The sequence below is a fragment of the Pelecanus crispus genome, chromosome 1 (genome assembly GCF_030463565.1).
Source record: "Pelecanus crispus isolate bPelCri1 chromosome 1, bPelCri1.pri, whole genome shotgun sequence".
In the NCBI taxonomy this organism is placed as follows: Eukaryota; Metazoa; Chordata; class Aves; order Pelecaniformes; family Pelecanidae; genus Pelecanus; species Pelecanus crispus.
This window is the reverse complement of record NC_134643.1, coordinates 54471973-54497118: the sequence shown is the minus strand read 5'-3', so window position 1 is coordinate 54497118 and position 25146 is coordinate 54471973. Positions and strand designations below refer to the sequence as shown.

The 25146-nt window shown below is 38.9% G+C and overlaps 1 protein-coding gene across 1 annotated transcript in view; it reads left to right on the top strand.

Moving 5' to 3' along the window:
• Positions 1-25146, top strand: part of BLTP3B (bridge-like lipid transfer protein family member 3B) — a 69574-nt gene that overhangs the window by 8531 nt on the left and 35897 nt on the right. The window contains 8 exon segments of the mRNA XM_075714683.1: positions 11925-12087; positions 13180-13218; positions 15342-15433; positions 16961-17150; positions 19364-19504; positions 20074-20244; positions 21558-21738; positions 23121-23204. Of these exon segments, the coding sequence (XP_075570798.1) occupies positions 11925-12087; positions 13180-13218; positions 15342-15433; positions 16961-17150; positions 19364-19504; positions 20074-20244; positions 21558-21738; positions 23121-23204 (1061 nt within the window).

The following is a 25146-nucleotide window of genomic DNA, read 5'->3' as shown; positions in this document are numbered from 1 at the left end:
TGCAGTGTAAGTTCCTCATTTATGCACAGTGCTTGGCTATGTCTGAGCAGATCTGCTGCATGACACATAATTAGATAACAGCCATTGATGACAGCAGCTGTTTCAGTTCTGCCTGTACCCAAAGAGCAACCAATACAGTTTTTCCAAATAGAAAGAAAATAATTTCCTCTATGTATTATTAAAGAATTAACCAGGGAGAGCTTTATATACTATCAAGAGAGTTAGTGGGGATGTCGATATTTGAGAAAGTATGGAATGGGTTGTAGAGTGAATGGATGAGTGTACTAGAATCATAGAATGCTTTGGGTTGGAAGGGACCTTTAGAAGTCATCTAGCCCACCCCCCCTGCAGTGAGCAGGGACAGCTTTAACCAGATCAGGTTGCTCAGAGCCCCATCCAACCTGACCTTGAATGTTGCCAGGGATGGGGCTTCCACTACGTCTCTGGGCAACCTGTTCCAGTGCCTCACCACCCTCATTGTAAAAAATGTCTGTCTTATGTCTAGTCTAAATCTATTCTTCTTTAGTTTAAATCCACTATTCCTTGTCCTGTCACAACAGGCCTTGTAAAAAGATTGCCCCCATTCTTACTACAGGCCCCCTTTAAGTACTGAAAGGTTGCAATAAGGTCTCCTCGCAGCCTTCTCCAGGCTGAACAATCCCAAGTCTCTCAGCCTGGCCTCATAGGAGAGGGGCTCCAGCCCTCGGATCATTTTTGTGGCCCTCCTCTGGACCCACTTCAATAGGTCCACGTCCTTCTTGTGCTGAGGGCCCCAGAGCTGGACGCAGTACTCCAGGTGAGGTCTCACCAGAGCAGAGTAGAGGGGCAGAATCACCTCCCTCGACCTGCTGGCCACGCTGCTTTTGATGCAGCCCAGGATTTGGTTGGCTTTCTGGGCTGCAAGCGCACATTGTTAGCTCATGTCCAACTTTTCATCTACCAGTACCCCCAAGTCCTTCTCCGCAGGGCTGCCTCAATCCCTTCATCCCCCAGCCTGTATTGATACCGGGGGTTGCCCAATCCCAGGTGCAGGACCTTGCACTTGGCCTTGTTGAACCTCATGAGGTTTGCACAGGCCCACCTCTCCAGCTTGTCCAGGTCCCTTTGGATGACATCTTGTCCTCCTGGCGTGTCAACCGCACCACTCAGCTTGGTGTCATCTGCATACTTGCTGAGGGTGCACTCGATCCCACTGTCTATGTCATTGATGAGATGTTAAACAGCACTGGTCCCAGTACGGACCCCTGAGGGACTCCACTTGTCACCGGTCTCCATGTGGACATCGAGCCATTGACCACGACCCTCTGGATGCGACCATCCAGCCAATTCCTTATTCATCGAACAGTCCACCCATCAAACCTGTATCTCCCCAATTTAGAGAGAAGGATGTTGTGGGGGACTGTGTCGAACGCTTTACAGAAATCCAAACAGATGACATCCATTGCTTTTCCCTTGTTCACTGATGCAGTTACTCCTTCATAGAAAGCCACTAGGTTGGTCAGGCAGGACTTGCCCTTGGTGAAGCCCTGCTGGCTGTCTCGAATCACCTCCCTGTCCTCCATGTGCTTGAGCATATCTTCTAGGAGGATCTGTTCCATGATCTTCCCAGGCACAGAGGTGAGGCTGACAGGTCGGTAGTTCCCAGGGTCCTCCTTTCTTCCCTTTTTAAAAAGGGACACAACATTCCCCTTTTTCCAGTCAGCAGGGGCTTCACCTGACTGCCATGACTTTTCAAATATCGTGGAGAGTGGCTTGGCAACTACATCAGCCAATTCCCTCAGGACTCTGGGGTGCATCTCATCAGGTCCCATAGACTTGTGTACATTGAGGTTCCTCAGGTGGTCTCAAACCTGATCTTCCCTTACAGTGGGAGGGGCTTTACCCCCCTGGTGCCCATCTTGTGGTCCATCTACTTGGGAGGGGTGAGGAGAGAGGTTGCTGGTGAAGACCGAGGCAAAGCAGTTGTTGAGTACCTCAGCCTTCTCCTCGTCTGTTGATACAAGGTTACCATTCTTGTTCATCGGGGGGGGGTGGGTACGCTTTCTTTAACCTTCCTTTTCTGGTTGATATGCCTGTAGAATCCCTTCTTGTTATTCTTTACATCCCTTGCCAAATTCAGTTCCAGCTGTGCCTTGGCCTTCCTGACCTCCTCCCTACACAACAGGGCCGTTTCCCTGTATTCCCCCCAGGACACCTGTCCCTGCTTCCACTGCCTGTGCACTTCCCTCTTACTCTTTAGTTTGCCCAGCAGGTCTCGACTCAGCCATGCTGGTCTCCTCCCTTCCTTGATTGATTTTTTACACTTGGGGACTGAGAGCTCTTGTGCTCTATGGAAGGCATCCTTAAAGATCTGCCAACTCTGTTCTGTTCCCCTTTCCCTGAGGACTGTCTCCCAGGGGGTCCTTCTGACTAACTCCTTGAAGAGCTGGAAGTTTGCTTTCCTAAAATTTAGGGTCCTGACTGTACTCCTGACTTTTCCCATGTCCGTCAGGAGCGTGAACTCCACCAACACATGATCACTGCAGCCCAGGCTGCCTCCAGTCTTGACATCACTGATGAGCTCACTTGCATTGGTGGTCCAGTATTGCATCCCCTCAGGTAGGGGTGTCTATTACCTGGCTTAGGAAGTTGTTGTCTATGCGTTCCAGGAATCTCCTGGATGGCCTACAGCTCACCATGTTGCTTTTCCAGCAAATGTCGGGGTGGCTGAAGTCCCCCAGCAGGATGAGAGTCTGCAAGCGCAAAGCCTCCTGGAGCTGGAGGAAGAAGACTTCGTCAGTAGGCTCTCCTTGATCAGGCGGCCTGTAGTAGACACCAACCACAAGGTTCCCTTTGTTGCCTCTGTCTCTGATTCTTGCTAAGCTGTCTTTGGGAAGTCAGCTGGAGTAGGAGTCCATGCTGGAGTCCTTCTGTGTCATGATGAAATGGAAGCAATTAATCTGGAAAGCATCAGCAAAGCAGATATATTACTTGGCGTGCCACCTCCTAGGATGGGAGAGATAAGAGGGATGGTGTGACGCTGCACCAGACGCGTTACACAAGTATGGGCTGCTTGTTTAGTCAGGGTCCTAATTAGCAATTTGCCTGGAAAGGAAGATCTGTCTTTAGACTATAAGCCAGAAGGCCTGATGAGTTTTAGGTGGTTCAGGTCCTGTATAGTAGCCTGAAATGTCCCACCTGAAGCTGTAGGGTTGTAGGTAGTGTTTTGGACTTGTCTAGTGTGCTATAACTCGTGGCCAGCTGAGAGCAGTAGGTCCAGGGGGAATGCCCTGTCCTGCTCCAGAGGGTTGGCCTGCAAGCACCTTGGCAAGATGCTGTGCAGCAGCTCATGCAGATCCTCTCCGCGCTGCACATCCAGCAGGCCATGCAGGGTTCTCCATCAGCCACCAAATACACACCTGACAATTCTACAGAAGTTCAAGGTGTGATTAAATAGAGCATGCAGGCATTCGTGTGAGGTGGCGACACTACCCATGGTTAAAGGGGTGATACCCTTCTCCTGTACAAATTGATGTTGGAGGGTGTAAGAAGGTGCGAGTCAGGTATAGGTAGTGAGGGATGTACTTGAAAAGTCTGGTGACAGGTGTAGCTGCTGCAGTTGGTATGGCTATTTAGGTGTCCCCTGTGATTCCCTATAGCTTGCAGAATGAGGGAATGGTAGCCCTTGCAGTCCATCTACTGATAGGGCCTTCTTGGGAGGAAACTGCCTAGTATTTGGGCATCCATGCGGGACACAGCATTGCTGATACAGATGACTTCTGGATAAAGGCTGGAGGATAGCCTCAGACCACCAAAGTTATGTCCCCTATGGACTTGCCTACTGGTTATCCACTGACTGTTGACAGTGGTGGTGAGATTTTACAGTGCTATGGCAATGCTCTCTTCCTGGTGCAGGCTGTGAGAGTGCCATTGCATGTGGGAGGTTTTTTGTCCAGAAATACTAAAATTTATCATCACAAAGTTTTTGTTTTCAACCTAATGTACTGTGAATATTCTTAAGTAAAGATCTTAAGTGTTTATGTGTCAGAGTGCATCTGGTTAATCCTACTGTGTTGTATGCATAACCTCTCCCTACAAACCCTACCACAAGTGCCTTAATTTTATTTTTTTAATTCTTTTAAGCTTTTGATTTGGATACTGTATTCTATCCTGATGTTTTCATGGGTGTTAAAATATTCTGCAATGAGTGTTTCCTTTTACTGGCTTTAACTGTGTTCTCTTTTAGTTTTGTGTGTGTTTTTGTTCTTATGTTAAGATAAACAAGCATCCAATTAACTTTTTGTGCAGTGTTCGTTACTTTGTCATTAATGTTTTTGTTTATCCTCTCTGTTTCTAAATTAGTTGTAATATTTTCAGAAATGGATATAGTGTCCAAGATGAGGGCATGGCATCATATTTTGAGGTGATATTTAGTACTACTTACCATTCATTTTTTATACATAGAAATACTTAAACCTTTATGTATCCCAGGCAGTTTTTCATCAATTGTCTCTTATTTTCCAGCTTTATTTCCTGAAAATGTATCTTTCACTTAAAAACCAGTAGTTTCCATGAATTATATCTTTAGGTGTTCAGTACCTTGCATCATCAATGAGTCATCTGTTGTTGCAAAGCCATTTGCTATTGTCTTGGGTTCCTCAGGTGGTCAGTTTTCTGTGGACTTGATGAATGTGACTTCAGTGTTACCTGTCGACTTTTACACATTTTAACTCAGCCTGTGGAGCTAAAAGTCATTTACTCCAAATCTTACATAAACCATAGTTAATGGTTTCTTGCTGGGTGAAATACTACTTTGAATACACTGCATTAAAATTAGAACATCTGTAGGACAGCCAGGATTCACTCGGAGGTTTCTGTTACTTCACAGATCACCAACTTTTTCTAGGGCATTGCTAAATATATTCAGTGCCTTTGGATTTCTGCGTATCCTTTGGACATATTATTGTTGCTTTTGCAGTCTTCTGACCAATTTCTACTAACCTTAACCCTTTACTGTATAGTTAATTTTTGTAGCAGCTTTTCTGATGCCTGTTGGTTGAAGTTTTTTAAAGTACCAAGAGAAAATGTCAGTTGCTTGATTCTAACCTTGTTGCATAGATCTGAAGGATTAAAATAGACACCTTTTACAAAAGTTTGGGTTTTGTATTTGATGCTTTTCCCTGGTCTATCACATCCATGCAAAATTTTCATTAGTGCCTTACTGTTTCAGTACAGCTTTATCACTTGTTGCATCTGTAAAGTCTGTCTTTAGTCTGTCTGCCATTCAGATAACAGCAGCCAAATCTTTAATCCTGTATGAACTAGTGTGTCTCACCTTTTCTTTTCTCTCCCTGTCATACCTGGATCAAGAAAGGAAGGCTGCTAAGAACTCTTCTGAATGTCATTGTGCTTAATGTTACTGGTATGTAGAGCTGTTTTTTAGTCTAGGGAGTCTGTCTTTTTCTCATCTAGGACTTGCTGCCATCTAGGACTTGCTGCCATATAAATAGATCTAAGCATCTTGGTACTTTGGACTTAACTAATGATGTGCTGCCACAGGAAAAAGTGTAGCAATGCTCCCGAACTCAGCATTTGCAGCTGATATTTTGTTCCTGACACACTGATATTTCTTCTGGCTACAGGAAAGTAAACACAAGAAAAGAAATTATTATGTTGCCTGCAGCACGCTATTTGCTGTGACCTTTTTTTTTCTTCCTTATTTAAAGGTGGGAGGGATTTCAATCCCCCCCCCAGATCAAACCAGTTATTGAAAATCAGTTTCAATTTGTGGTGTTACACCGGGTGAGAGGAACTCACTCATAACACTACACACTGTGGTGATCCTGATGCTTTGTTTCTGTGGCTGATTTGAAAAACAGTTCTGTTCCTCTTCTATTTAAACAGGAAGTCTTAAAATTTGAAGTGGTACAGCAAGTAGAATGATAGTAGACCTCCTTCTCTCTGTTACCTAGAGTCATGGGAAGCCAGTATCTTCCTCAGAAACTCAATTGAAAAAAGACTGTTTTTCTTGCTTCAGAAATCATATAGAATTCTTTAGTGATATATTAACATGGTTCAGCCAGGTGAAACAGGAAAAAAAAAAGTTATCTTTCTGTTCCATTTCTGCTGTTTTATTATTGATACAGTTGCCAGTGCTTCGTAGGCCATGCTTCCCTTTTTCAAAGCCGGTTGTTTTGAACCATACATGTTTTTAAGGCATTCTAGTTTGTAACAAGGAGATAAGCAAAACGTGGCACATATTATGACTTAATAGTCTTTCATAATTAGAGCATACATGTAGGATCAAATCGCTGAAGGAATTTTATTTAAAAAGCAGGGGAGGCATATGGTAGAGCCAGGTGGAAGAGATTGTATATTCAGTAGATGTGCAAAACAGCTGAGAATCCCATGTCTGAATGTGATCCAGACTTCTGTTATTCCTCTATTAAATCCAGAAGTTGGAGTTTCTGTTGATGAACTGGACAAGGCATCTGGTATTCTCTCCAGACTTTTGTGGAGTGCTGCTCTAAGCTTCATGTGGTCTGTGGCCTTCGTTATACATAAGCTTGTGTTTTCAGAGAAGTGTTTTGCCCTGTCTTCTCTACTGGCTTTTGGTTGTTTTTTGTTTCTAGTTTCACTTCTTGGCCGTCTTCTCTGCAAGCATGGTGGAGTGCTCCATTCAGAGGTCTAAGCCTGCATTGTCACAAACAAAACTTCAGAAAATAAATATTTCGGACAAGGAAAAAAATAATGCATCTTCTGAGTTGATTTTTAGTTGTTTTAGACAGAAAAGAACTAAAAGAACTGTTGTGATCCTGGCAAAATAACAATGATTGTAACTTATTACTCTACGTATGATTCTTACTACTGTGCTGTTACTGTGCAGTCTTCTACGCTTTTCACTAAACTCTTAGTCTGTATTCTGTAAATTAAAGTTGAACCATCTGTCTAACTGCATAGTAATATTTAGTGCGTGTGTGTGTATATATGTACCCGAGGGAGCTGTGTCAGGCTGCTTGGGATATTGATAACTTCATATTTCTGTATTCTTGCATTTAAAGTGTAAAATATTTTATAGCACTAATCTACCTTATAGAATTGAATATTAAAACTTAATTGAAATTCATGCTATCAGATATAGTAATTCAAACCTCAGATTGTATTTTTGAGAAAGGAAGGGTGGTTTGTGACATTGAAACTAAATCCATGAAAACCGTTTTGCTAAGAATATCTTGTGGTTTTAGCAAACCAAGTGTGTATTTACCTCAATAACAGTGATGTCTTGCTGCTACAGCAAAACAGTGTAACAGAAATCTTTGGTGAACTTAACCATGTCCTTTACTTCTGTTCCTCTTGCCCTTTGCTTTTACTTTTTTCTGTTCTGCTTTATTCACTTCTTGTACTGAGTAGTGGGTATTAACACTTGGTCTGTTTCCTAGAAAAGAACCATCAGTCAGGAGTTCAGGGGATGTTGTGCAGGGAAACAGCCCTGTTGTCGAGGCCTCTGCTCCCAGTTTGACCCATTTTTTAAAGGACTAATTAACTCGTTCTAAGGAATGAACACTGGGATGAAAAACAAATGGCCAGCTGGGGGGGAGCTGTTTGCTTGTGCCAAGTCAGAGAGAAGAATGCATGCATGTCATGAAGTTGGTGACATTGTTAGTTCTGAGTAGTTATAAGAAAAGCTCACAGAGAATTTTTAAATGGTTTTCCCCAAAGACTTCTGATCGTGAAACATCATGGCACGATCAAAGATTTCCAATTACTACATATTCAGAATTAGATGATTCTGCCCTAACGTTATGTGAAGTACCCCTCTGCTTTACATAAAAAGTGTAATACAAATATAATAGCCTAATAAGTTCTCAAAGTTCAAGCAATTAAGCGTTCCAGGTTACAGAACTGACTAAGAGGACACAGTAGTTCTTTAGATATAGAGATAACTTGCCAACCTCCAAAGCCATGCTGCCTCCTTCTTAGATTTTGCCTGGCAATAAATATTAGAAAATGTTTCCAACACCAGAATATTTGGAATAATATTAACTTTTAATTTAATAATAGAATTAAAAGTTAATAGTATTAGAATATTAAATTGCAGATGTTATCTGGGTAACAATTTTGTCAGTGATGATTATACCAACTCATGGCAGGTTCACTAGAACTTGGACTAGGCACACATCAGTGTGTCTGTGGTACATCTTCTCCCTGAGTGTCTGTTGACTGAGTGCAAAGCACCCCAGAAAGAAAAGTCAAAGCACTCTGGCTCAGTAGGGCATGTCCTGGTTTGATGTACCACAGGATCCTAGAACAGTACCATTTGGAGAGTTGTGGTTGCCCTAAGGCTTTTTTAAATTTTTAATTCAAAATGCTGCTGTTCTTGTTGTTTGGCTCTTCTTTTAATTTCATGCATGAAGATCTGAATTCTTGTGAATTCTAACTAATGGGTATGATCACATTGTGTTCTGCAGGGCTAGCTGACCAAATAGGCCAACTTGTAATTTTTTATTTTTTAAGTTAGAGGCCACTGTATGAAACTAAAAGGTTTTCCTGTTATATTGAGTAGTATGAAATGGTTCTAAAGTGCTGAAAATATCCAACAGACAAATAAAAGCATATTCTGTGGAACAACTGAGTTTAGAAGGAGCAGGGAACTGGCACAGAAACGTGAAATGTTGGCATCCTCAGCGGAAAACTTGCTCTAGACAAAGCAGATGTGGTGCTTGTATCTTATGAAGTTACTGTGGGGTTTGGGGAAATACCACAGTCTCCTCTGCATCCACTCATCAGTCACATTCCAGCTGTGGAAGTGGAATGAAGAGATGCGCTGCTAGAGGTGCCTACACCTGAAATACCTTCTCATAACTCACCTGTTAAATTTCTTTCTGTGACTCTTGAAATGAAGGGTGTAGTCTTACAGGTGGAGGTCCTCTTACGTAGGTCTGTGCTAAATGAAGCAGCACTCAGAGCATTTTTCCTTTTGCTGACTGCAGGAGAGGTAACAAATTCAAAGCAACACTCTCAGAAGAATTAAAAAAAAGATATGTAGAAATGGGGGGGAAATTGATGCTCCTTGTTGAGATTGCTTTCCTTGTCCTCCTCCTTGTTGGGAGGGACTAGCTCCTATTTTGCCTCTTTGAAGGATGTTCGAAGTAACTCAAGATTGGCTTTGCTGTCTCCATTCTCCTCCTTAATGGTATTTTAGTGTCTTTCTCGCTGTGAATTTTAAAAACCTGTTCCTGTAGGTCCTCTGGGTTTCATTGTGATGTGTCTGCAATTGAGATCAAGATGGTGGTTAGATCTGTCTCCAAGTTGAGCAACATTTCTGGTGTGGCATAGGGGAACCCTGAGAGGGACTTCTTCCACAGAACATGAGTCTCAGGAGGCTCTGTGAGTGTGTGTGTGTAATGGCAGATTGTTTTGGCATTCGCTGTACAAATGTGACTTTAAAATAACACCAATTTGTGATTCTTAGGTTGACCCTTATCTAGAGAGTCAAGAGTGAGAGATACTGTGATGTGACTGAAAACATTCAATAGCTGCTTTTTTTCTTCTAGGAATTTGAATTAGCCGAGTCAGCTGAGACTTGTCAATATGTTTTCTGAGACAGGAGGCTTTATATTTTGCAATTACTGATGGGGATGTTTTACTGAGGCAGGTTATTGAGTTCTTCTCATTACCCTTTCTTGTTAAAAGGAACAAAGAAGGGAAACCAGAAAATTAATTAATTTTAAGTCCTCTAGTTCCCTCATAATGTTTCTAAATGGAGCATCTAGAAATTCCTTCTGGATACTTTATGCCTTATAAGCAATACAGAAACAGCTGCAACACTTCTGTCATAAGAAATGTGTCTAGTATTATTTGACAATACATCCTGAATAATTTCAGACTTGGTATTATGTTGTGGTTTAATCCCAGTTGGCAACTGAGCACCACACAGCTGCTTGTTCCCCCCTCTCCCCGCCCCGCAATGGGATGGGGGGGAGTAGAGAAAAAAAGTAAAACCTGCAGGTTGAGATAAAGACAGTTTCATAGGACAGCAGAGGAAGAGAAAGTAAAAATAATAATGATAAAACAATATACAAAACAAGTGAAGCGCAGTGCAATTGCTCACCACCCGCTGACCGATGCCCAGGCGGTCCCTGAGCAGTGATTGCTGCTCCCTGGCCAACTCCCCCCAGTTTCTATACTGAGCATGATGTCATATGGTATAGGATAGCCCTTTGGCCAGTTTGGGTCAGCTGTCCTGGCTGTGCCCCCTCCCAGCTTCTTGTGCACCTGGCAGAGCATGGGAAACTGAAAAGTCCTTGACTAGCATAAGCACTACTTAGCAACAACTAAAACATCAGTGTGTTATCAGCATATTCTCATCCTAAATCCAAACCACAGCACTATGCCTGCTACTAGGAAACAACCTAACTCTATCCCAGCTGAAACCAGGACAGTATAGTAAAAAAAAAAAATTAAAAATTTAACTGAACTTTTAATTCTGAACAAGCTTTGTTCCCTGTGCACCCCCCACCCCCAGTTGTCTTGATCTTTGAGAGTTCCTCTTCTTGATTAAACTGATAGGTGATGAAACTTCTAAGTTTGTGATGTCTGTCTGAATGTTTCATAGGAGTGGTAAAATGGATGTTTGCAGTTTGTCAGGCTAGGTAAATGCATTTCCAAAGCTTACAATCACAAGAATGCAGTAAAGCAATTGGACTGAGGAAATGCCTGCCATGTTTCCAGCCACACTTGGAAACTCTTAAGAGGAAAAGCTTGCCAGCCTTCTTCACCTTCTTCCACCATCTCCCCCTGAGTATCCAACTTAATAAGGACCTCGTAGTTTGGTTAGAAATTGGTCTCTTGAATGGGAAGGAAATGTCGGAGTTGCACCTCTTGGGGCATTGCTTCAGGGCGACGTTCCATCGTTGTGGACAGAGAAACCCCTTTGCTCTCTGCCTGAAGAATATCAGCACGGGGAGATTTCAGTGGGAAAAGTCACAAAGCGTAATGCAAACAGTAGTATTTTCTACTACCTAATCCTGTAAAATCAGACCCATTTCATGAGCAGAAACAATTTTCCATGGCAGAATGCAAGTGTGGCCTATTCTTCAGCTTGTGGTAGATATAATGCTACAGCTGTTGATCTGAGGGTAGAGCACCCATGATTTTTGTCATGGTATCTCACAAGGATGTGAACCATTTGATAGTCACATAGATTGTTCTATTGTATCAGCAAATCATAGCACCTTTGAAGTATAATGAAATTTATTGCGTATGTATTCTTTTAAATAGTTACATTTTTTAGCCCTTGTATATCACATTGACCTTTCAAGTTTTCATCCGATATTTTATACGCACCACGTTGCTATTGGTGTGTAAATATGTGTGTATGTATATTTCTAATTTATGTTATAAAATTCTATGATTAACCGTAATGAACATTGTAAATAAAACTTTTCAAGATTTTAACTGTAAATATATGTAGGACGGTATTATTTGTAAGGAGTAGCTTTTTGTTACTCCTCCTGAGTGAATTCTAAGCCACTCCTGCTTGCTCTAAGAATGACAGTAAGTTGTAGAGGTTTTGGATTTTTTTTTTTCCTTTTGAAAAACTAAAGAAGAGTGAAATAGATTCACTTCTACCTTATATAGTTTGAAGAAATAGTTAAATACTTTTAATCAAGGATTTGTTATCCTGGGTGATGGACAAATTAGAAGATACCTCATAATGTACTTAATTTTGTTTATGTATTTTTAAATGGAGATAATGAGATGCAAAAATTTAGAAGGACAAAGCAATTCTATGGTACCATTTCTTTTCAGGGTGAAATTGTACCTAAGAACATAAGATGATTTCCTCACCCCCAGACCATTGCTTTAAGTTAAATTGTCAGCTATATGTGGGACAGCTCTGATTGCTTTATATGCATTTACTTAAGGTGCATGTTTGGTTTTAGGTTCACCAAAAATCTGTCGCCTGACAAGATCAACCTGAGCACGTTAAAGGGGGAAGGTCAGCTGACCAATTTAGAGCTGGATCAAGAGGTGCTTCAGAACATGCTGGATCTTCCAACATGGCTTGCTATAAACAAGGTCTTTTGCAATAAAGCATCCATTAGGGTGAGTATTTTATTGTGCCGGAATGGCAGTTAGCCAAAGCTTTCTTTTTTTCCTTCTGTCTCTTGAAACTTTCAAGCAACTTTGTATTAATAGAAAATTGTGATGAGTACTTGATAAAATTTTAGAGAAAAACAAAGATGTTATCAGCAATAATTTCTTACTAATCTTTGTTTCTCATGCAATGACATGAAATAGATATGGAAATGATGGAAAAAAAGCAGTGTGGTTTTAATTTTTTTTTTTCTTTCTGAGTAGAATTTATTCCTGTATGTTCTGAAATAGGGGTAGAGGTAAAAGCTTGTATTTGCCCATGGTAATTAGTCTGCTGTAATTATTTATTATTGTCTTTTTTATGTGTTATTTTTTCTCTTTATCCCTCTCTTTCTATTGCTTTCCCTCTTGTTTCTTTCTTATTTCCAAAAATATCTTTCTGAGGGATTCTGGTCTCTGTGGGAAATGCGGAAACACTCTAAATCTGGTAGACATTGCTTTTTTGGTCCTTGTGTCTGCTAAGAATTGAAGCAATGTGTATCATCTCTCCTAGGTTGTACCAATATGAGAGTAAGAAATGAAGCTATGGCTTGTTTTTGACAGAAGTTACGATCTGGTCAGACTTTGGCACCTCTTCAGTCTTTTGTTTTTTTTTCCCTCCCCCTGCCTCCAATGGGAGATTGTCCTGATTTTTCTGAATGCAGTGAACTTGATGCTTTGTTGCAGGCATCCAATTACTTGTAGGCCAACAGAGCAAATGTGGATTTTCTTTCCTTTTAAAGGAAAGAATGTGGAAGGCAGTGTTGCTTTTTCTGATGCTTGACAACTCAGTATTAAAGAGACAGATTCTATTTTGTTCCTCTGTTTTCTGCTCAGTGATGAGTAAGATTTTGAAGTTCTGTTTTTAACACCTAAAATAAATTTATGTGTGTGCATAAATTTACTATACAGATAAACTTGATATTTTGAAAGTAATATTATTCTGAGTTCAGGAGTTACAAATATAATTTGTATACATAAAACACATTCTAAAAAAAAAAAGCTTTCTTTTACTGTATTTTTAATATTTACTTTGCTTTAGAATTGTGTTTTGTCTTGCAGATACCATGGACAAAATTGAAAACACATCCCATCTCTTTGGTGAGTTCTGATATCAACTAAATATACTCTGTGTAGCAGAATTTATGTCAAATATTTATATAGTTCTCTTGACTTGACTGTAGAAATAACTGAAACATTAATGGGCCTTTACTAAGAGTCCTCTGGGTAGCGGCAGATCAGGACAAAATGCTTTAGTGTTTTTGTTGGTAGGTTTGTTTTCTTAATCTATGGCTTTGGGCATCATCACTACAATGCTTGACTGTTAGCTAATTTCTGTCGAGTTCTTCAGTCATTACATCTTAATTTGGGTTCACCTGAAGGGTAGTTCTTTGTCCAACTAACCCTTTTACAAGTTCCTGCCTGTCTCTTGGAGCTATCTTTTCTAAGGACTTTTCCATTCTACATATGTTCTCTACTCAGTGATCTCAGTTACAGCAGGTTTGATACACATAACATTTACAGGGTTTCTGTAACAGCCTAGGGTTCAGCCTGGATATAAATAAGATGTAAAATGTGTAAATAGGACTCAACAACAATTAGAAGTAATGCTAATTCTTGCATTTCTTTAATTCTGTTCTTTATTTTTAAGTATACTAAGAAATCTGGTAGCACTGGAAGTGATTTGCTTGATGATGGCTAAACATTCTTAATTGTGTTTACTTAGAAATGAATATTCCTTTAACTGTTGTGCTTCCTAGTCTTGCATTGAATTCTGAATGTGCTTGTAATTCCTTAGTTCTGAATCAGACTTGGGAAAGACATGTTGTTTTAAATAATTGATGCATTTGCCAGTGACCCAGTTGTAATGTACTAATGTCTGGACTGCTTCTTCCTGACACACAGAGCTTAAAGTGTGGTAATGCTGAGGTGGGATGATTCAACCTCTTGACTGTAAGATGCAACTACCAAATTAGGAAATCAGTTTAAGCTGTGCTATTCTTAATGATTACATACTTTGACCTACAGTAGCAAGGCCTGATTGTTTGCTTTGCTCCTGTTGAACTTACATTAGCAATATTTAGGGCTAAGATAACTTTCAAGGTCACCTTTTTTACATAAAGCTTTTGTTGAACAAGTACATCAAATTGATAACAAAAGTTCACTCTTCAATGGTAGACTGTACAACAGCCTTTTTGACTTCTAAAGCAAGGTGAATTCAATGGCCTAAATGTCCAGCCCTTTATTACATCACTGAACTTTCACTATTTTGGTGGGGATATTTTTGCTACTGAGAGTTAGATTAAATTGGAATAGCATCCTCTGTTTGCATAGCTTGAAGCTAGCTGTTTGCATAGCTTTGCATAACTAGAAGCCACTTGTCTGACCAGAAGTACTTTTATTGAGCTGAGCTGCTCTTTGTGAAAATCCATCTGTTAACATAATGGCAAATACTAAGTTATCTTTGCTCATAATCCATTTCTGTTTCTGTATGATAAACAGTATAATTTTGAGGAGTGCTTTGGGGACCCAGGAATGCTATGCAGCAAGTTTTCCTCTATCAAAGTACAGTAGTTGCCAGTCAGAAAAGAATACATGGATATCTACATCCAGGTGTTCTTTGTTAACTCCTATTTATATTGCACAAAGTCTTTAAATCACTGTCCTACTGTTCTTTGTGCTAGTCATGTAGTGAAGTAAATTATTCCCAAGGTCTTAATTTAAGAAACCTTGAAAGAGTGGTCAAACATCTAAAAATGGTAGGATAACCAGGAGAAATCTTGGCTTCCCTGTGCCCCCCACCATCCTCAAACTAAGGGATTAGGGTTTTTTTGTTGTTTTTTCCTCTGTTGTTGTTTTGCAAGGCAAGTTATTCATTGAGACAGCTGAGAAGATAATTTAAAAATGTCCATATTTACTGTTAAACACCTAACGCTTCCCTTTAAGCATCAAAATATAGTGAAGTATAAATAAATCCAAAGCAGAGAGTTTATGAACAAATTAAAAAAAAAGATAATTCTGGTACAGTACAAAAGTTTTTGGGAAAATTGACATGGTAAGAACTGTTTTGTGTACATTTCAGAAAAAGTTCCCAAGTGATTTTGATTGGTGGGGGTTTTTTTGGTTTTTTTGGTTGGTTGGATGTTTTTTTGTTCTTAGTATGTCATCTGTTTACTTTGTTACCTCTCAGGTCTCCAATGTTTTGTTTTGTTTTGTTTTTCAAGTCCTTGGATAAAGTTGTAATGGAAATGAGCACATGTGAAGAGCCACGTGCCCCTAATGGACCCTCTCCTATAGCAACTGCATCTGGACAGAGGTCAGTGATAATACTTACATGTAATTGATCCAAAAAAGTCTAAATGACTCATTTTGAATTACTATGAAACAGTTAGATCCCCTGCATATTTCCAGAAGTATATAGGGTTGCAGCTTGCCATTTCCATCTCTCCAAAATTTTATTTTATTACTTGTGGGTGGACTTACATACATATAGTGATAACGGAACTATCCAGACCCAAGCCTGGAAAGAACGTCTGAACTATGTATGGAGCTTCCTAGGCATGTTTCATATGGGTGCAACTACTGCATCACAAATTTAGCAAGTTTAATTGATGTTAATTTTTTTGAAAATTAAAGATACTTTGCCTTCAACCTATTTGGAAAATATATATAATGTTGGGGTGGGTTTTTTAGAATTTTTATTGTTCTTTTGTTTGGCCTAAAAAACAGCATTAAGGGCGATTTGTTAGTGTGGTGTGTTTTAAAGTTCTATTTCCTCTATTTTATCAGCCAAATCTTACTGAAAGATTTCATGCACACTATGTAGCCCAAAAGTTAAGTAAGTTAGTGGGACAATATAGCATTACATCAGTGATTTCTATCCCCCGCCCAACTCATTTCCTTTTTATGGACCCAAAACATTTTTCAGTGGGCATAGGGACCCATATGCAGAGAAACGAATTTGATGATGTAGTTGCTTTTCTTATTTTAACTTCTGTGTAATATGTAATGGTCGTCCATGGGCCTCTATGTCTCCTAGGGTACAGCTTGAAAATCATTGCCATAGAGATTCTATGTAGGATGAAAGTTATAAAAAGGAAAAGGAATGACAAACCACATAAACTGGTTTTAAAACAAGCAGGAAAAATATCCCAAAGGCAAAAAAATTCTAGATGTTAAAAGAATATTTAAAATACAATTTTCCATTCACTAATCTAAAATATTCATAACGCATGACTTTTAATAAAAATTAATTGCAGCTGCTTTATCTTTTTTAATACTGGAATGCATGTTGATTTAGTGTAGAAATGTAACCACCATTTAGGATGCCTTTCTTTAATAGAATGAAACAAAGCAAATACTTTATACTGTTTTGCATATATGAAATATATTAGTTTTAATGGGCAGAATAACTTAGCTTATAGACATAAATACTAACCAGATGGAATTGTCAAATAATTCATTTGACATGAATTACTCCTTATGTATACATAAAGAAGAGTAAGATTTCTACGTAATGCTGTAGACTTATGTATTTTATTTTTTATACATTTATATATATCTAGAAAATATTCATGATGGAAAAAGTTGCATTAATTGTTATGCTTCATGGAGGTTGATCTTGGTCCAAAACATGTTCTCTAATGACTATTTGGGATTAGGATCATAGGGTGGAAATTACTGTAAACTAGATGAAGTATATTTAACAAAAATTCATAACTGGAGAATACATTAAGAACTTATTGTATGGTTTCTTTTATGTTGTATTTCAGCTGTTTAATGAGTTTAATTTTGTGCCCTTTCATTAGTTGTGTATTTAATATGTTGGCATTTCACTTTTTAGTGAATATGGCTTTGCTGAAAAAGTGGTAGAAGGCATTTCAGTTTCTGTGAACTCCATTATAATAAGGATTGGCGCAAAAGCCTTTAATGCTTCATTTGAACTTTCCCAGCTGAGAATATATAGTGTAAATGCAAACTGGGAACATGCTGACCTCAGATTTACCAGAATACAAGAAGCTCAACGTGGAGAGGTAAATACTACCTTTTGCTAACTTTTTTTTCCTTGTTTTTTGTGGTAAAGGAGGAAGAAGTTGAATTGCAACCTTATACAGTCTAGGAAACAGGCCGTTACTGGGAATGGAGGCATTCTGTGCTCAGTAATTTCAGCTGTCCTCTAGGAACACAAGGATGTAAAAATGGTGGATGTGAGTCAGATCAAATGTCAACTGTCTAGCAGTGGCCAAAGTGGATGCTTAGGAAAGAGCGAAGACCAGGGCAAGCATATGTACTGTTCCCCTCCTACATTCTCCAAGCTTGTGACCATTTTAAAATGCAAACTAGATCAGACTTGAAGAGTACTAAAAGAAAAAAGAATAATATATTAAATGTGGAAGGATAAGGCATTGTGCTATTTTTTTATTATGTTCATTAATTTTTAAAGCTTTAACTAGTTATTTATTTGCTTGTGAGGGTTTGTCTAATGAGGGTTTTTTTTTTCTTCAAGCAGTTTTAACTAACTTTATTGAAAGTTCCTATGCAAGAATTAAATATTTTTTATTGGAATAACTAAATCATATGTATACAAAAAAGTAATAGCAGTAAAGTCCACTCTTTTCTACTCTCTGGGAGAACTTAACATGGAAGTCCTAGGTTGGTGTACGCCATTCTTTTGCTTTCTCCCATGTAACCAAAGTAAAATGTATACTGAGTGCAAGGTTGATTCGAAATATTGTATGTTGTATTGAGAAAGACTTATTTTAGCATGCATCTGGCCTTGGATAAATAGGTGTTTCAAATTTTGCCTGGTGTTTGCCCATTCAGAGACAATTATTCTGGAACAGAGTTTACTCAGAGTTAAGGAGTCTGGTAGTTGCTTTTTATGTAGGGAAAGAAACCCCAAGGGAATGGTAGTTAAAAGTACCGCAAGAATAGTAAGTTGAAAATTATTTTTCTGACACTTTGTCTTTCCTGCACCTTGTCTGTATACTAATGCTCATGTGTTAATGAAGTCTAAAGAGGAAGAATTAAAAAGTTTGACTAGATGGAATTTTGCATTGCCATATTTTTTGATCATGGGCTTTTTAGGAAGAATGTGATTTTGAATAGTTGCCCTGTACACAACAGAGCTTTCCTGGGGACAGTTCCTTCTAGTGCAATGAATTCTGGAAACACAAATTTCTAGAAACTGTAGTGAATGATTTGTTAGCAGTAAATTGTGTGAAAAAGTGAAGAAACAAAACTGACGCTGTACTATAAAGACAGTTGTGCTAAACTACTTTTTAAGGGAGTAAGCTTTTAGCTTTGTGCTGTAGCTACACTCTTAATACAGTAAGGAATCTCCTTAGAATTTTTTTAGAAGCTTCCATTCACACTCCATCTCCTGGATGAGGAGGGTAGGTACTCTGCTTTTTTGCAAATCATATTTTTCAGGCTACTTTGCACTGTGCCTTTCCATCTTGCTCACTTCATTGTGTGTGCCTCCTTCCCAAACCCATTGGGTATGTTTTACTTAAGTCTCTGCTTATATTTGCAGGATGTAGACTGTACAGTTTTCAAATTGATGAGAGGAGAATGACAGCTAGAAAATAAGGCACATACCAGAAAAACTCTTCCCTTTTCCACTTTCCCCATGGCTGATTTTCAGTGTCCAGCTGTACTTGCTGCTCTTGTATCATTATTCTAACATTCACTTGCTGTGTCTTCTAGAAATCCATGTAATGGATTCAAAGCTTGTGGGGTCTATATGGCATACAATGTGCTCAATGTTCAACTTTCTATTTTAATTGAAATAAAACACTCAACAAACCTCTCCCATCCCATTGCTTCCCTCCCCCCTCTCTTCCTATATACTAGGATTTAGCATTTTGAAACTAAACTACACAAACTTTTTTTCCTCTGCCAAAAGTAGCCTAGTATGCAATAATTGTGACCTTTTATTTTCTTCTGAACATTTTAAATGCTGCTTATTACCTCTGCCTGCCTGGAACTAGCTTAACATTTCTGTGACATTCTGGAGGTAGAGAGAAGGATCAGGGGTTTACTTACTGACACCTGTAAGTGGAATAACAAGTGACTTGTATTTGTTCTGTTCATATGGCTCTGCATGAAGGATACATGTGAGAGTGTGTGTGTGTATGTATGTATATATGTACAGATACATACATACACATGCGCACATGCTTAGGCACAAGTGAGCTGTCATATTGCATGAAGGTGTCTTTCTCTTTTTCTCTCTCTTTTAAAGGTTTTGACTTTTAAAGAAATCAACTGGCAGATGATCAGAATAGAAGCAGATGCAATCCAGAGTTCTAAGCATGAAATCATGAGTGCTCCAGTTCGACTGATTACTAACCAATCAAAAATCAGGGTCACGCTTAAAAGAAGGGTAAACTTGAAAAGTTTGAAATCTTTCATAATTTTATGAATTCATTTTTAACTTGTGCTCTTAATGCATGCATGCACATAGTAAAGGTTTTAAATTTAGGCCATATAGAATGTAGAATTCCCTGAACCAAATTTTTAGTAACATATAATTGGTAAGACTGTAGAGTTTACAAGAAATATTGCAGGCAGAATTTGAAGATGAAGACCTTGCACAGGTCCTACTAATGAAATCGTTTGATCTGCAGAGCCCTGTTTATGATGATGCATGTTGTCTTACCTCTCTAGATTCAGGCAAAATTTACATTACTTACATTTAGAGAAATGCCTCAGCTTAATATCCAATGCATGCCAAACAAATAAAAAGTGAGGCATAAATATACTATATCTTAGGTAGTTTTTAGTTAATGAGAGGAATACATTTAAAGTAAAAAAATACGTTTGTTATTTATATGGAAGAACTTTGCTTTTTGGGAAGTGTGCTTTTGCATTCAACTTTTTTTCTTGGTTTTTATATAAGAAATGTAAGTATTTAATGGACACATTTGACTTGTTTAAATTTTTATTCTACAGTTAAAGGATTGTAATGTAGTGGCATCAAAACTGGTTCTGATTCTGGACGATTTGCTATGGGTTTTGACTGATTCCCAGTTGAAAGCCATGGTGCAGTATGCCAAATCTCTTAGTGAAGCCATAGAGAAATCAACAGAACAGAGAAAAAGCTTGGCTTCTGAAACAGCACAGGTATGATAACCGATTGTCTCACAATATCGTTATCAGGTGTTTTAAAATGTCACACAGTGTGGTTAGTTGTGTTTGTTTATTTTAGAGAATGTTCAGTTACTCATTTTCATTTGGCTGTATATCTTAAATTACATTGGGAATGAATCACAATTGTATAAAATAGACTCTATTTTACAAGATTTTGTGTATTGATGTTAATTGCAGGAAAGAAAAAAGTTGTATTTCTTTTTCCATATACAGAGTATTTAGACTTCTGTATTTACTCAACAGTTGATTAACTGTTTAGTAAATTTCCTCTCCAAATATTTTCTGGTTATGAATTAAAATAATTAAGACACACTAAGGTAACCTTAATGTGTGGATAGATGTGCTTACTATAATGATTTAAAGTGCTTGTCTGGTTTGTTTTCATGGTACTGGAAGATTAACTTTTAGTAAGAGCTTTCGTTCATGCAGCTCTCTTGTTGGAATATATAGTAAAAAATAATTCTACTTCTAACGTATTTCTGCTGGCATAGATGTGATATTGATGGTGCATGTAAGATAGTCTTACGTAAATCTTGGTCATCTTTCAGCACATGCAGCAGACTAGATCAACTGGGCTTTGTGAGTGTTGGGGGACAGGGACCTCTTCCTGTCTGTGAAGCAGCAGCACAAATACACTGATAAAAGATAGTCCTATAAAAATAAAACAATTTATTACTAAGACTAATTCAGTAAAATAATTTTTAAAGAATCCCTTACAATAAAGCTAGTGTACTGTAATGGAGAGTTCAGTTCTTGTGGTGGTCCTGATGACTTACGGTGTGATTTGGTGGTTTAGCTACAGCAATCTAATGGTTAGCTGTTCCTGAGCAGGGAGGTCCTGATTCTTCAATTCCCTGTACTTGCATCTCACTAATTCCCTGGTACTGGCACCGGCTCATGTTTGACCCTGTTGTGATGTAGTTTGGGGAACTACAGAAATGAGCCCAACAAAAAATTGATAGTTTTCTGCTGGTTTAATTGCCTGAGCAGCTTGCAACAAAAGTTAGAAGAATACCAGTGCTGCAAGTGACAAGGATGTGAAGAAGTGTGGAGGAAGGGGAGAATGGGGAAGGCACTGGCATTGCCTTTTTGTGACCACTAGCCATTAGCTCAACTTAGCTTTATTCTAAAACACCACACTAAAATCTCAGTAATGATCCAAGGGAATTCATGTGGTGCAGATTTTTCCTTATTTCAAAGGCCTGTTTTGAGTAAGTAAAAGGATACTTATGCTTGAAAGGAAGGTAAACTTCATAAATCAGTATGACTAAATATTTTTTTTTCAGAGCTCTGCCCCTGCACCCAGCTCTCAGCAGGTGAAAGCACACCAGACAACGACAGCACCTGATCAAAACGACGCCATAGTAAAATTGTTTAATGATTTTGATGTTAAGGAAACTTCTCATCACTTAGTAATTTCCCATTTGGACCTACATATATGTGATGATATCCATTCTAAAGAAAAAGGTAACTTTTTTAAAAAAAAAAGTAACATGCCTGTGAACCATAATCATCTTTAGAAGACATTTTGAGGAATACAGTAATGTTAATCAAGAGTCTGTCTTTATTTTAGGGGAATATTCAGAATTGTCTTCAGTGTCCGTAAACACATTTAAAATTAACTAGATGCCTCTATCAGGACAACATTTCATTATTAAATGTAATTATTTTAGAATAAATGCAACAAGAACTGCTAAGAGTGCTAGTAGCTTCAGTGCTTTTTCTGTCTTCTGGAAACTGATTCTGTCCTGTCTGATTGTTACTGCTTTTTTTTTTCTTTTATATTATAAGTTAACTGGGTTATGAAGAATGCAGTGGCAACATTACTGTGGCTTGAAAGGGTCCCTATAAAATCTGCTTCTGTAAAACCCTTATAAAATACAGACTAATAAAAGAGCAGTCCTCTTTGTGTCACTAATTTAGAAAATTTGGTATGCTCTGCAGTACATAGAAAGAACAGAGCAGGTGTTCGTGGCCTTACAATTTTGTGTGTAATACTTGTACTTTGGGTTTTGTTTTTTTTTTTAAATGAAAGGATATTGCCTATAGCCATATTTAGAATCAGAAAAAAAGAAGACGAATGACACTTCTTTCATGCCTTTTAAAAGTGATCAGAAGAGAATGACGTATCAGTGTATATCCAAGGAGCTGGCTAGTGACTGAAAAATCTAGAGAGGCATACAAGGTGTGCTGAAGAAAAGAGTATGAAAAACTTAGGCTTTAGCAAATGATTTCATTAATTAGGGAAGACACTTGCAGAGCAGCAGAGCGTAAGGTTCACTGGCTAGAGATGTATTTCCTTGCATGCAGTGTATCTACTGCAGTTGGGATTTTTATCATTCTTAGTGAGATCTCTTTATTGGTCCTTTATTTTTGGCCATGAAATTTAAATTTAGCAGTGAAAAAATCAGAACAGAGGACTCTCAGAAGACCTTTTCACTGCAATAATTGTCAAATAAAATAAAAAAAATTATATTTACAATATTCTCGAAAGTAGATATTGACTTGGAATGACTGATCATAATCATATATTCAGTGTGAAAAGTTTTGTTTCAGAAAAAGTGTAGTAATATGTGTTCAAAGAGTTGTTTTTACTTTTTAATAGCATTGAAAACAATATGCATTTGTTAGCAGTGACCAACTACAGAACATGGAGCTCTACAAGCTGATCTTTAGAAACCAGTGAAGACTACCTGAATGAAAATTTTGGGGGAAGATAATGAGGTTGTAAGGAGAGCCAGAAAAGGGGAGGAAGAAGTAGCTGTTAGGTTCTTAAAAGAATGCAGTAACATGAGAACTAGCATGCTAAACACAATGTCTGCAGAGCTGAGCATTGTTTTATTTTACAGACTCAAATAGACGTGTTACAGGAGGGGCCATGCAGCTTTCCTTCAGCTATTTAACAGTGGACTATTATCCATTTCACAAAGCAGGTATGAAAGAGAGCATTTTGTGAATTATGTAACTATCTTGCTTGAATACTAAATTTGTGCGTGTATATGTATATGGCTTGCATAATAATGTTCTAAGCATTTGAAATACACACCTTTTTATTTCTTTCTATATGCAAAAACAAACAACAAAAGCAACAACCTGGGAACCAATTAAATTTCTGTGGATGAGCTATTTTAGGCCACTTTTCCTTTTCACTGTTCTGCTTGGTCAACAAAATAGTGTTTACACATTTCTGACATGAAGAGAATTGTGTGTTGACAGAGTAAGGCAGTATGGCAGATTGACTCTTGCAAATATCCAATTAGTGAATTCTCAATCTGCTACATTTCTTTTTCTGTATAGAAGTCTATCATTTTATGTCCATTTCCAAGCAATGTTTTGTTTTTATTTCATTTTGCTAAACAAGAATCCCAGTGCGTAGAGGTTCAATTGTATAGCCTTTTGTTAAGGAATTACTATTAAACAGATGTTAGCAATTTCCAAAGAAACATTTCTTACAAATCATTTCTGGCAAATATGTTTTTCAGAAATCTAAAACATTTAGAAGAGGCAAAACAAGTTTGCTGTTCAATTTGAGATCAAAGGCAGTCCAGTACAGTGGAGGGGCTTTTAGTTGATGGGGGGGTTGGTTGTGCTTTGTTTTGCTTTTTACTAACACAGACCAGTCATGTTGGAGTGATTATCCACATACATTAAAGACATGAATTAGCTGTAGCTTGCCTAATGTCCTTATTGTCACTCATGGTTGCAGATGGAATCCTGTAATGTCAATCTATTTCATTTGTAAGTACAAGTATAGTTTTTGCACCTTAAAAAAATGTAACTTAGCATAGGTCAAATAAATATACAGAGCCACAAAAAATCATAGAATCATAGAATCGTCTAGGTTGGAAAAGACCTTTAAGATCATCCAGTCCAACCATTAACCTACACTACCAAGCCCACTCTAGACTAATCAAGGGTAGACCAGACTAAACCATATCCCGAAGTGCCACATCTACCCGTTTTTTGATCACTTCCAGGGATGGTGACTCCACCACCTCTCTGGGCAGCCTGTTCCAATGCTTGACCACCCTTTCCGTAAAGAATTTTTTCCTAATTTCCAGTCTAAACCTCCCCTGGCGCAGCTTGAGCCCATTTCCTCTTGTCCTATCGCTAGCTACTTGGGAGAAGAGACCAACACCCACCTCACTACTACCTCCTTTCAGGTAGTTGTAGAGAGCGATAAGGTCTCCCCTCACCCTCCTCTTCTCCAGGCTAAACAACCCCAGTTCCCTCAGCCGCTCCTCATAAGACTTGTTCTCCAGACCCTTCACCAGCCTTGTTGCCCTTCTCTGAACACGCTCCAGCACCTCAATGTCTTTCTTGTATTGAGGGTCCCAAAACTGGACACAGTATTCCAGGTGCGGCCTCACCAGCGCCGAGTACAGGGGGACAATCACCTCCCTGCTCCTGCTGGCCACACTATTCCTGATACAAGCCAGGATGCTGTTGGCCTTCTTGGCCACCTGGGCACACTGCTGGCTCATGTTGAGCTGGCTATCTACCAACACCCCCAGATCCTTTTCGGCCAGGCAGCTTTCCAGCCACTCCTCCCCAAGCCTGTAGCGTTGCATGGAGTTGTTGTGACCGAAGTGCAGGACCCGGCACTTCGCCTTGTTGAACCTCATACAGTTGGCCACGGCCCATCGATCCAGCCTGTCCAGGTCCCTCTGCAGGGCCATCCTACCCTCGAGCAGATCAACACTCCCACCCAATTTGGTGTCGTCTGCAAACTTACTGAGGGCACACTCGATCCCCTCCTCCAGATCATTGATAAAGATATTGAACAAGACTGGCCCTAAAACAGAGCCCTGGGGAACACCGCTCGTGACCGGCTGCCAACTGGACTTAACACCATTTACCACAACTCTCTGGGCT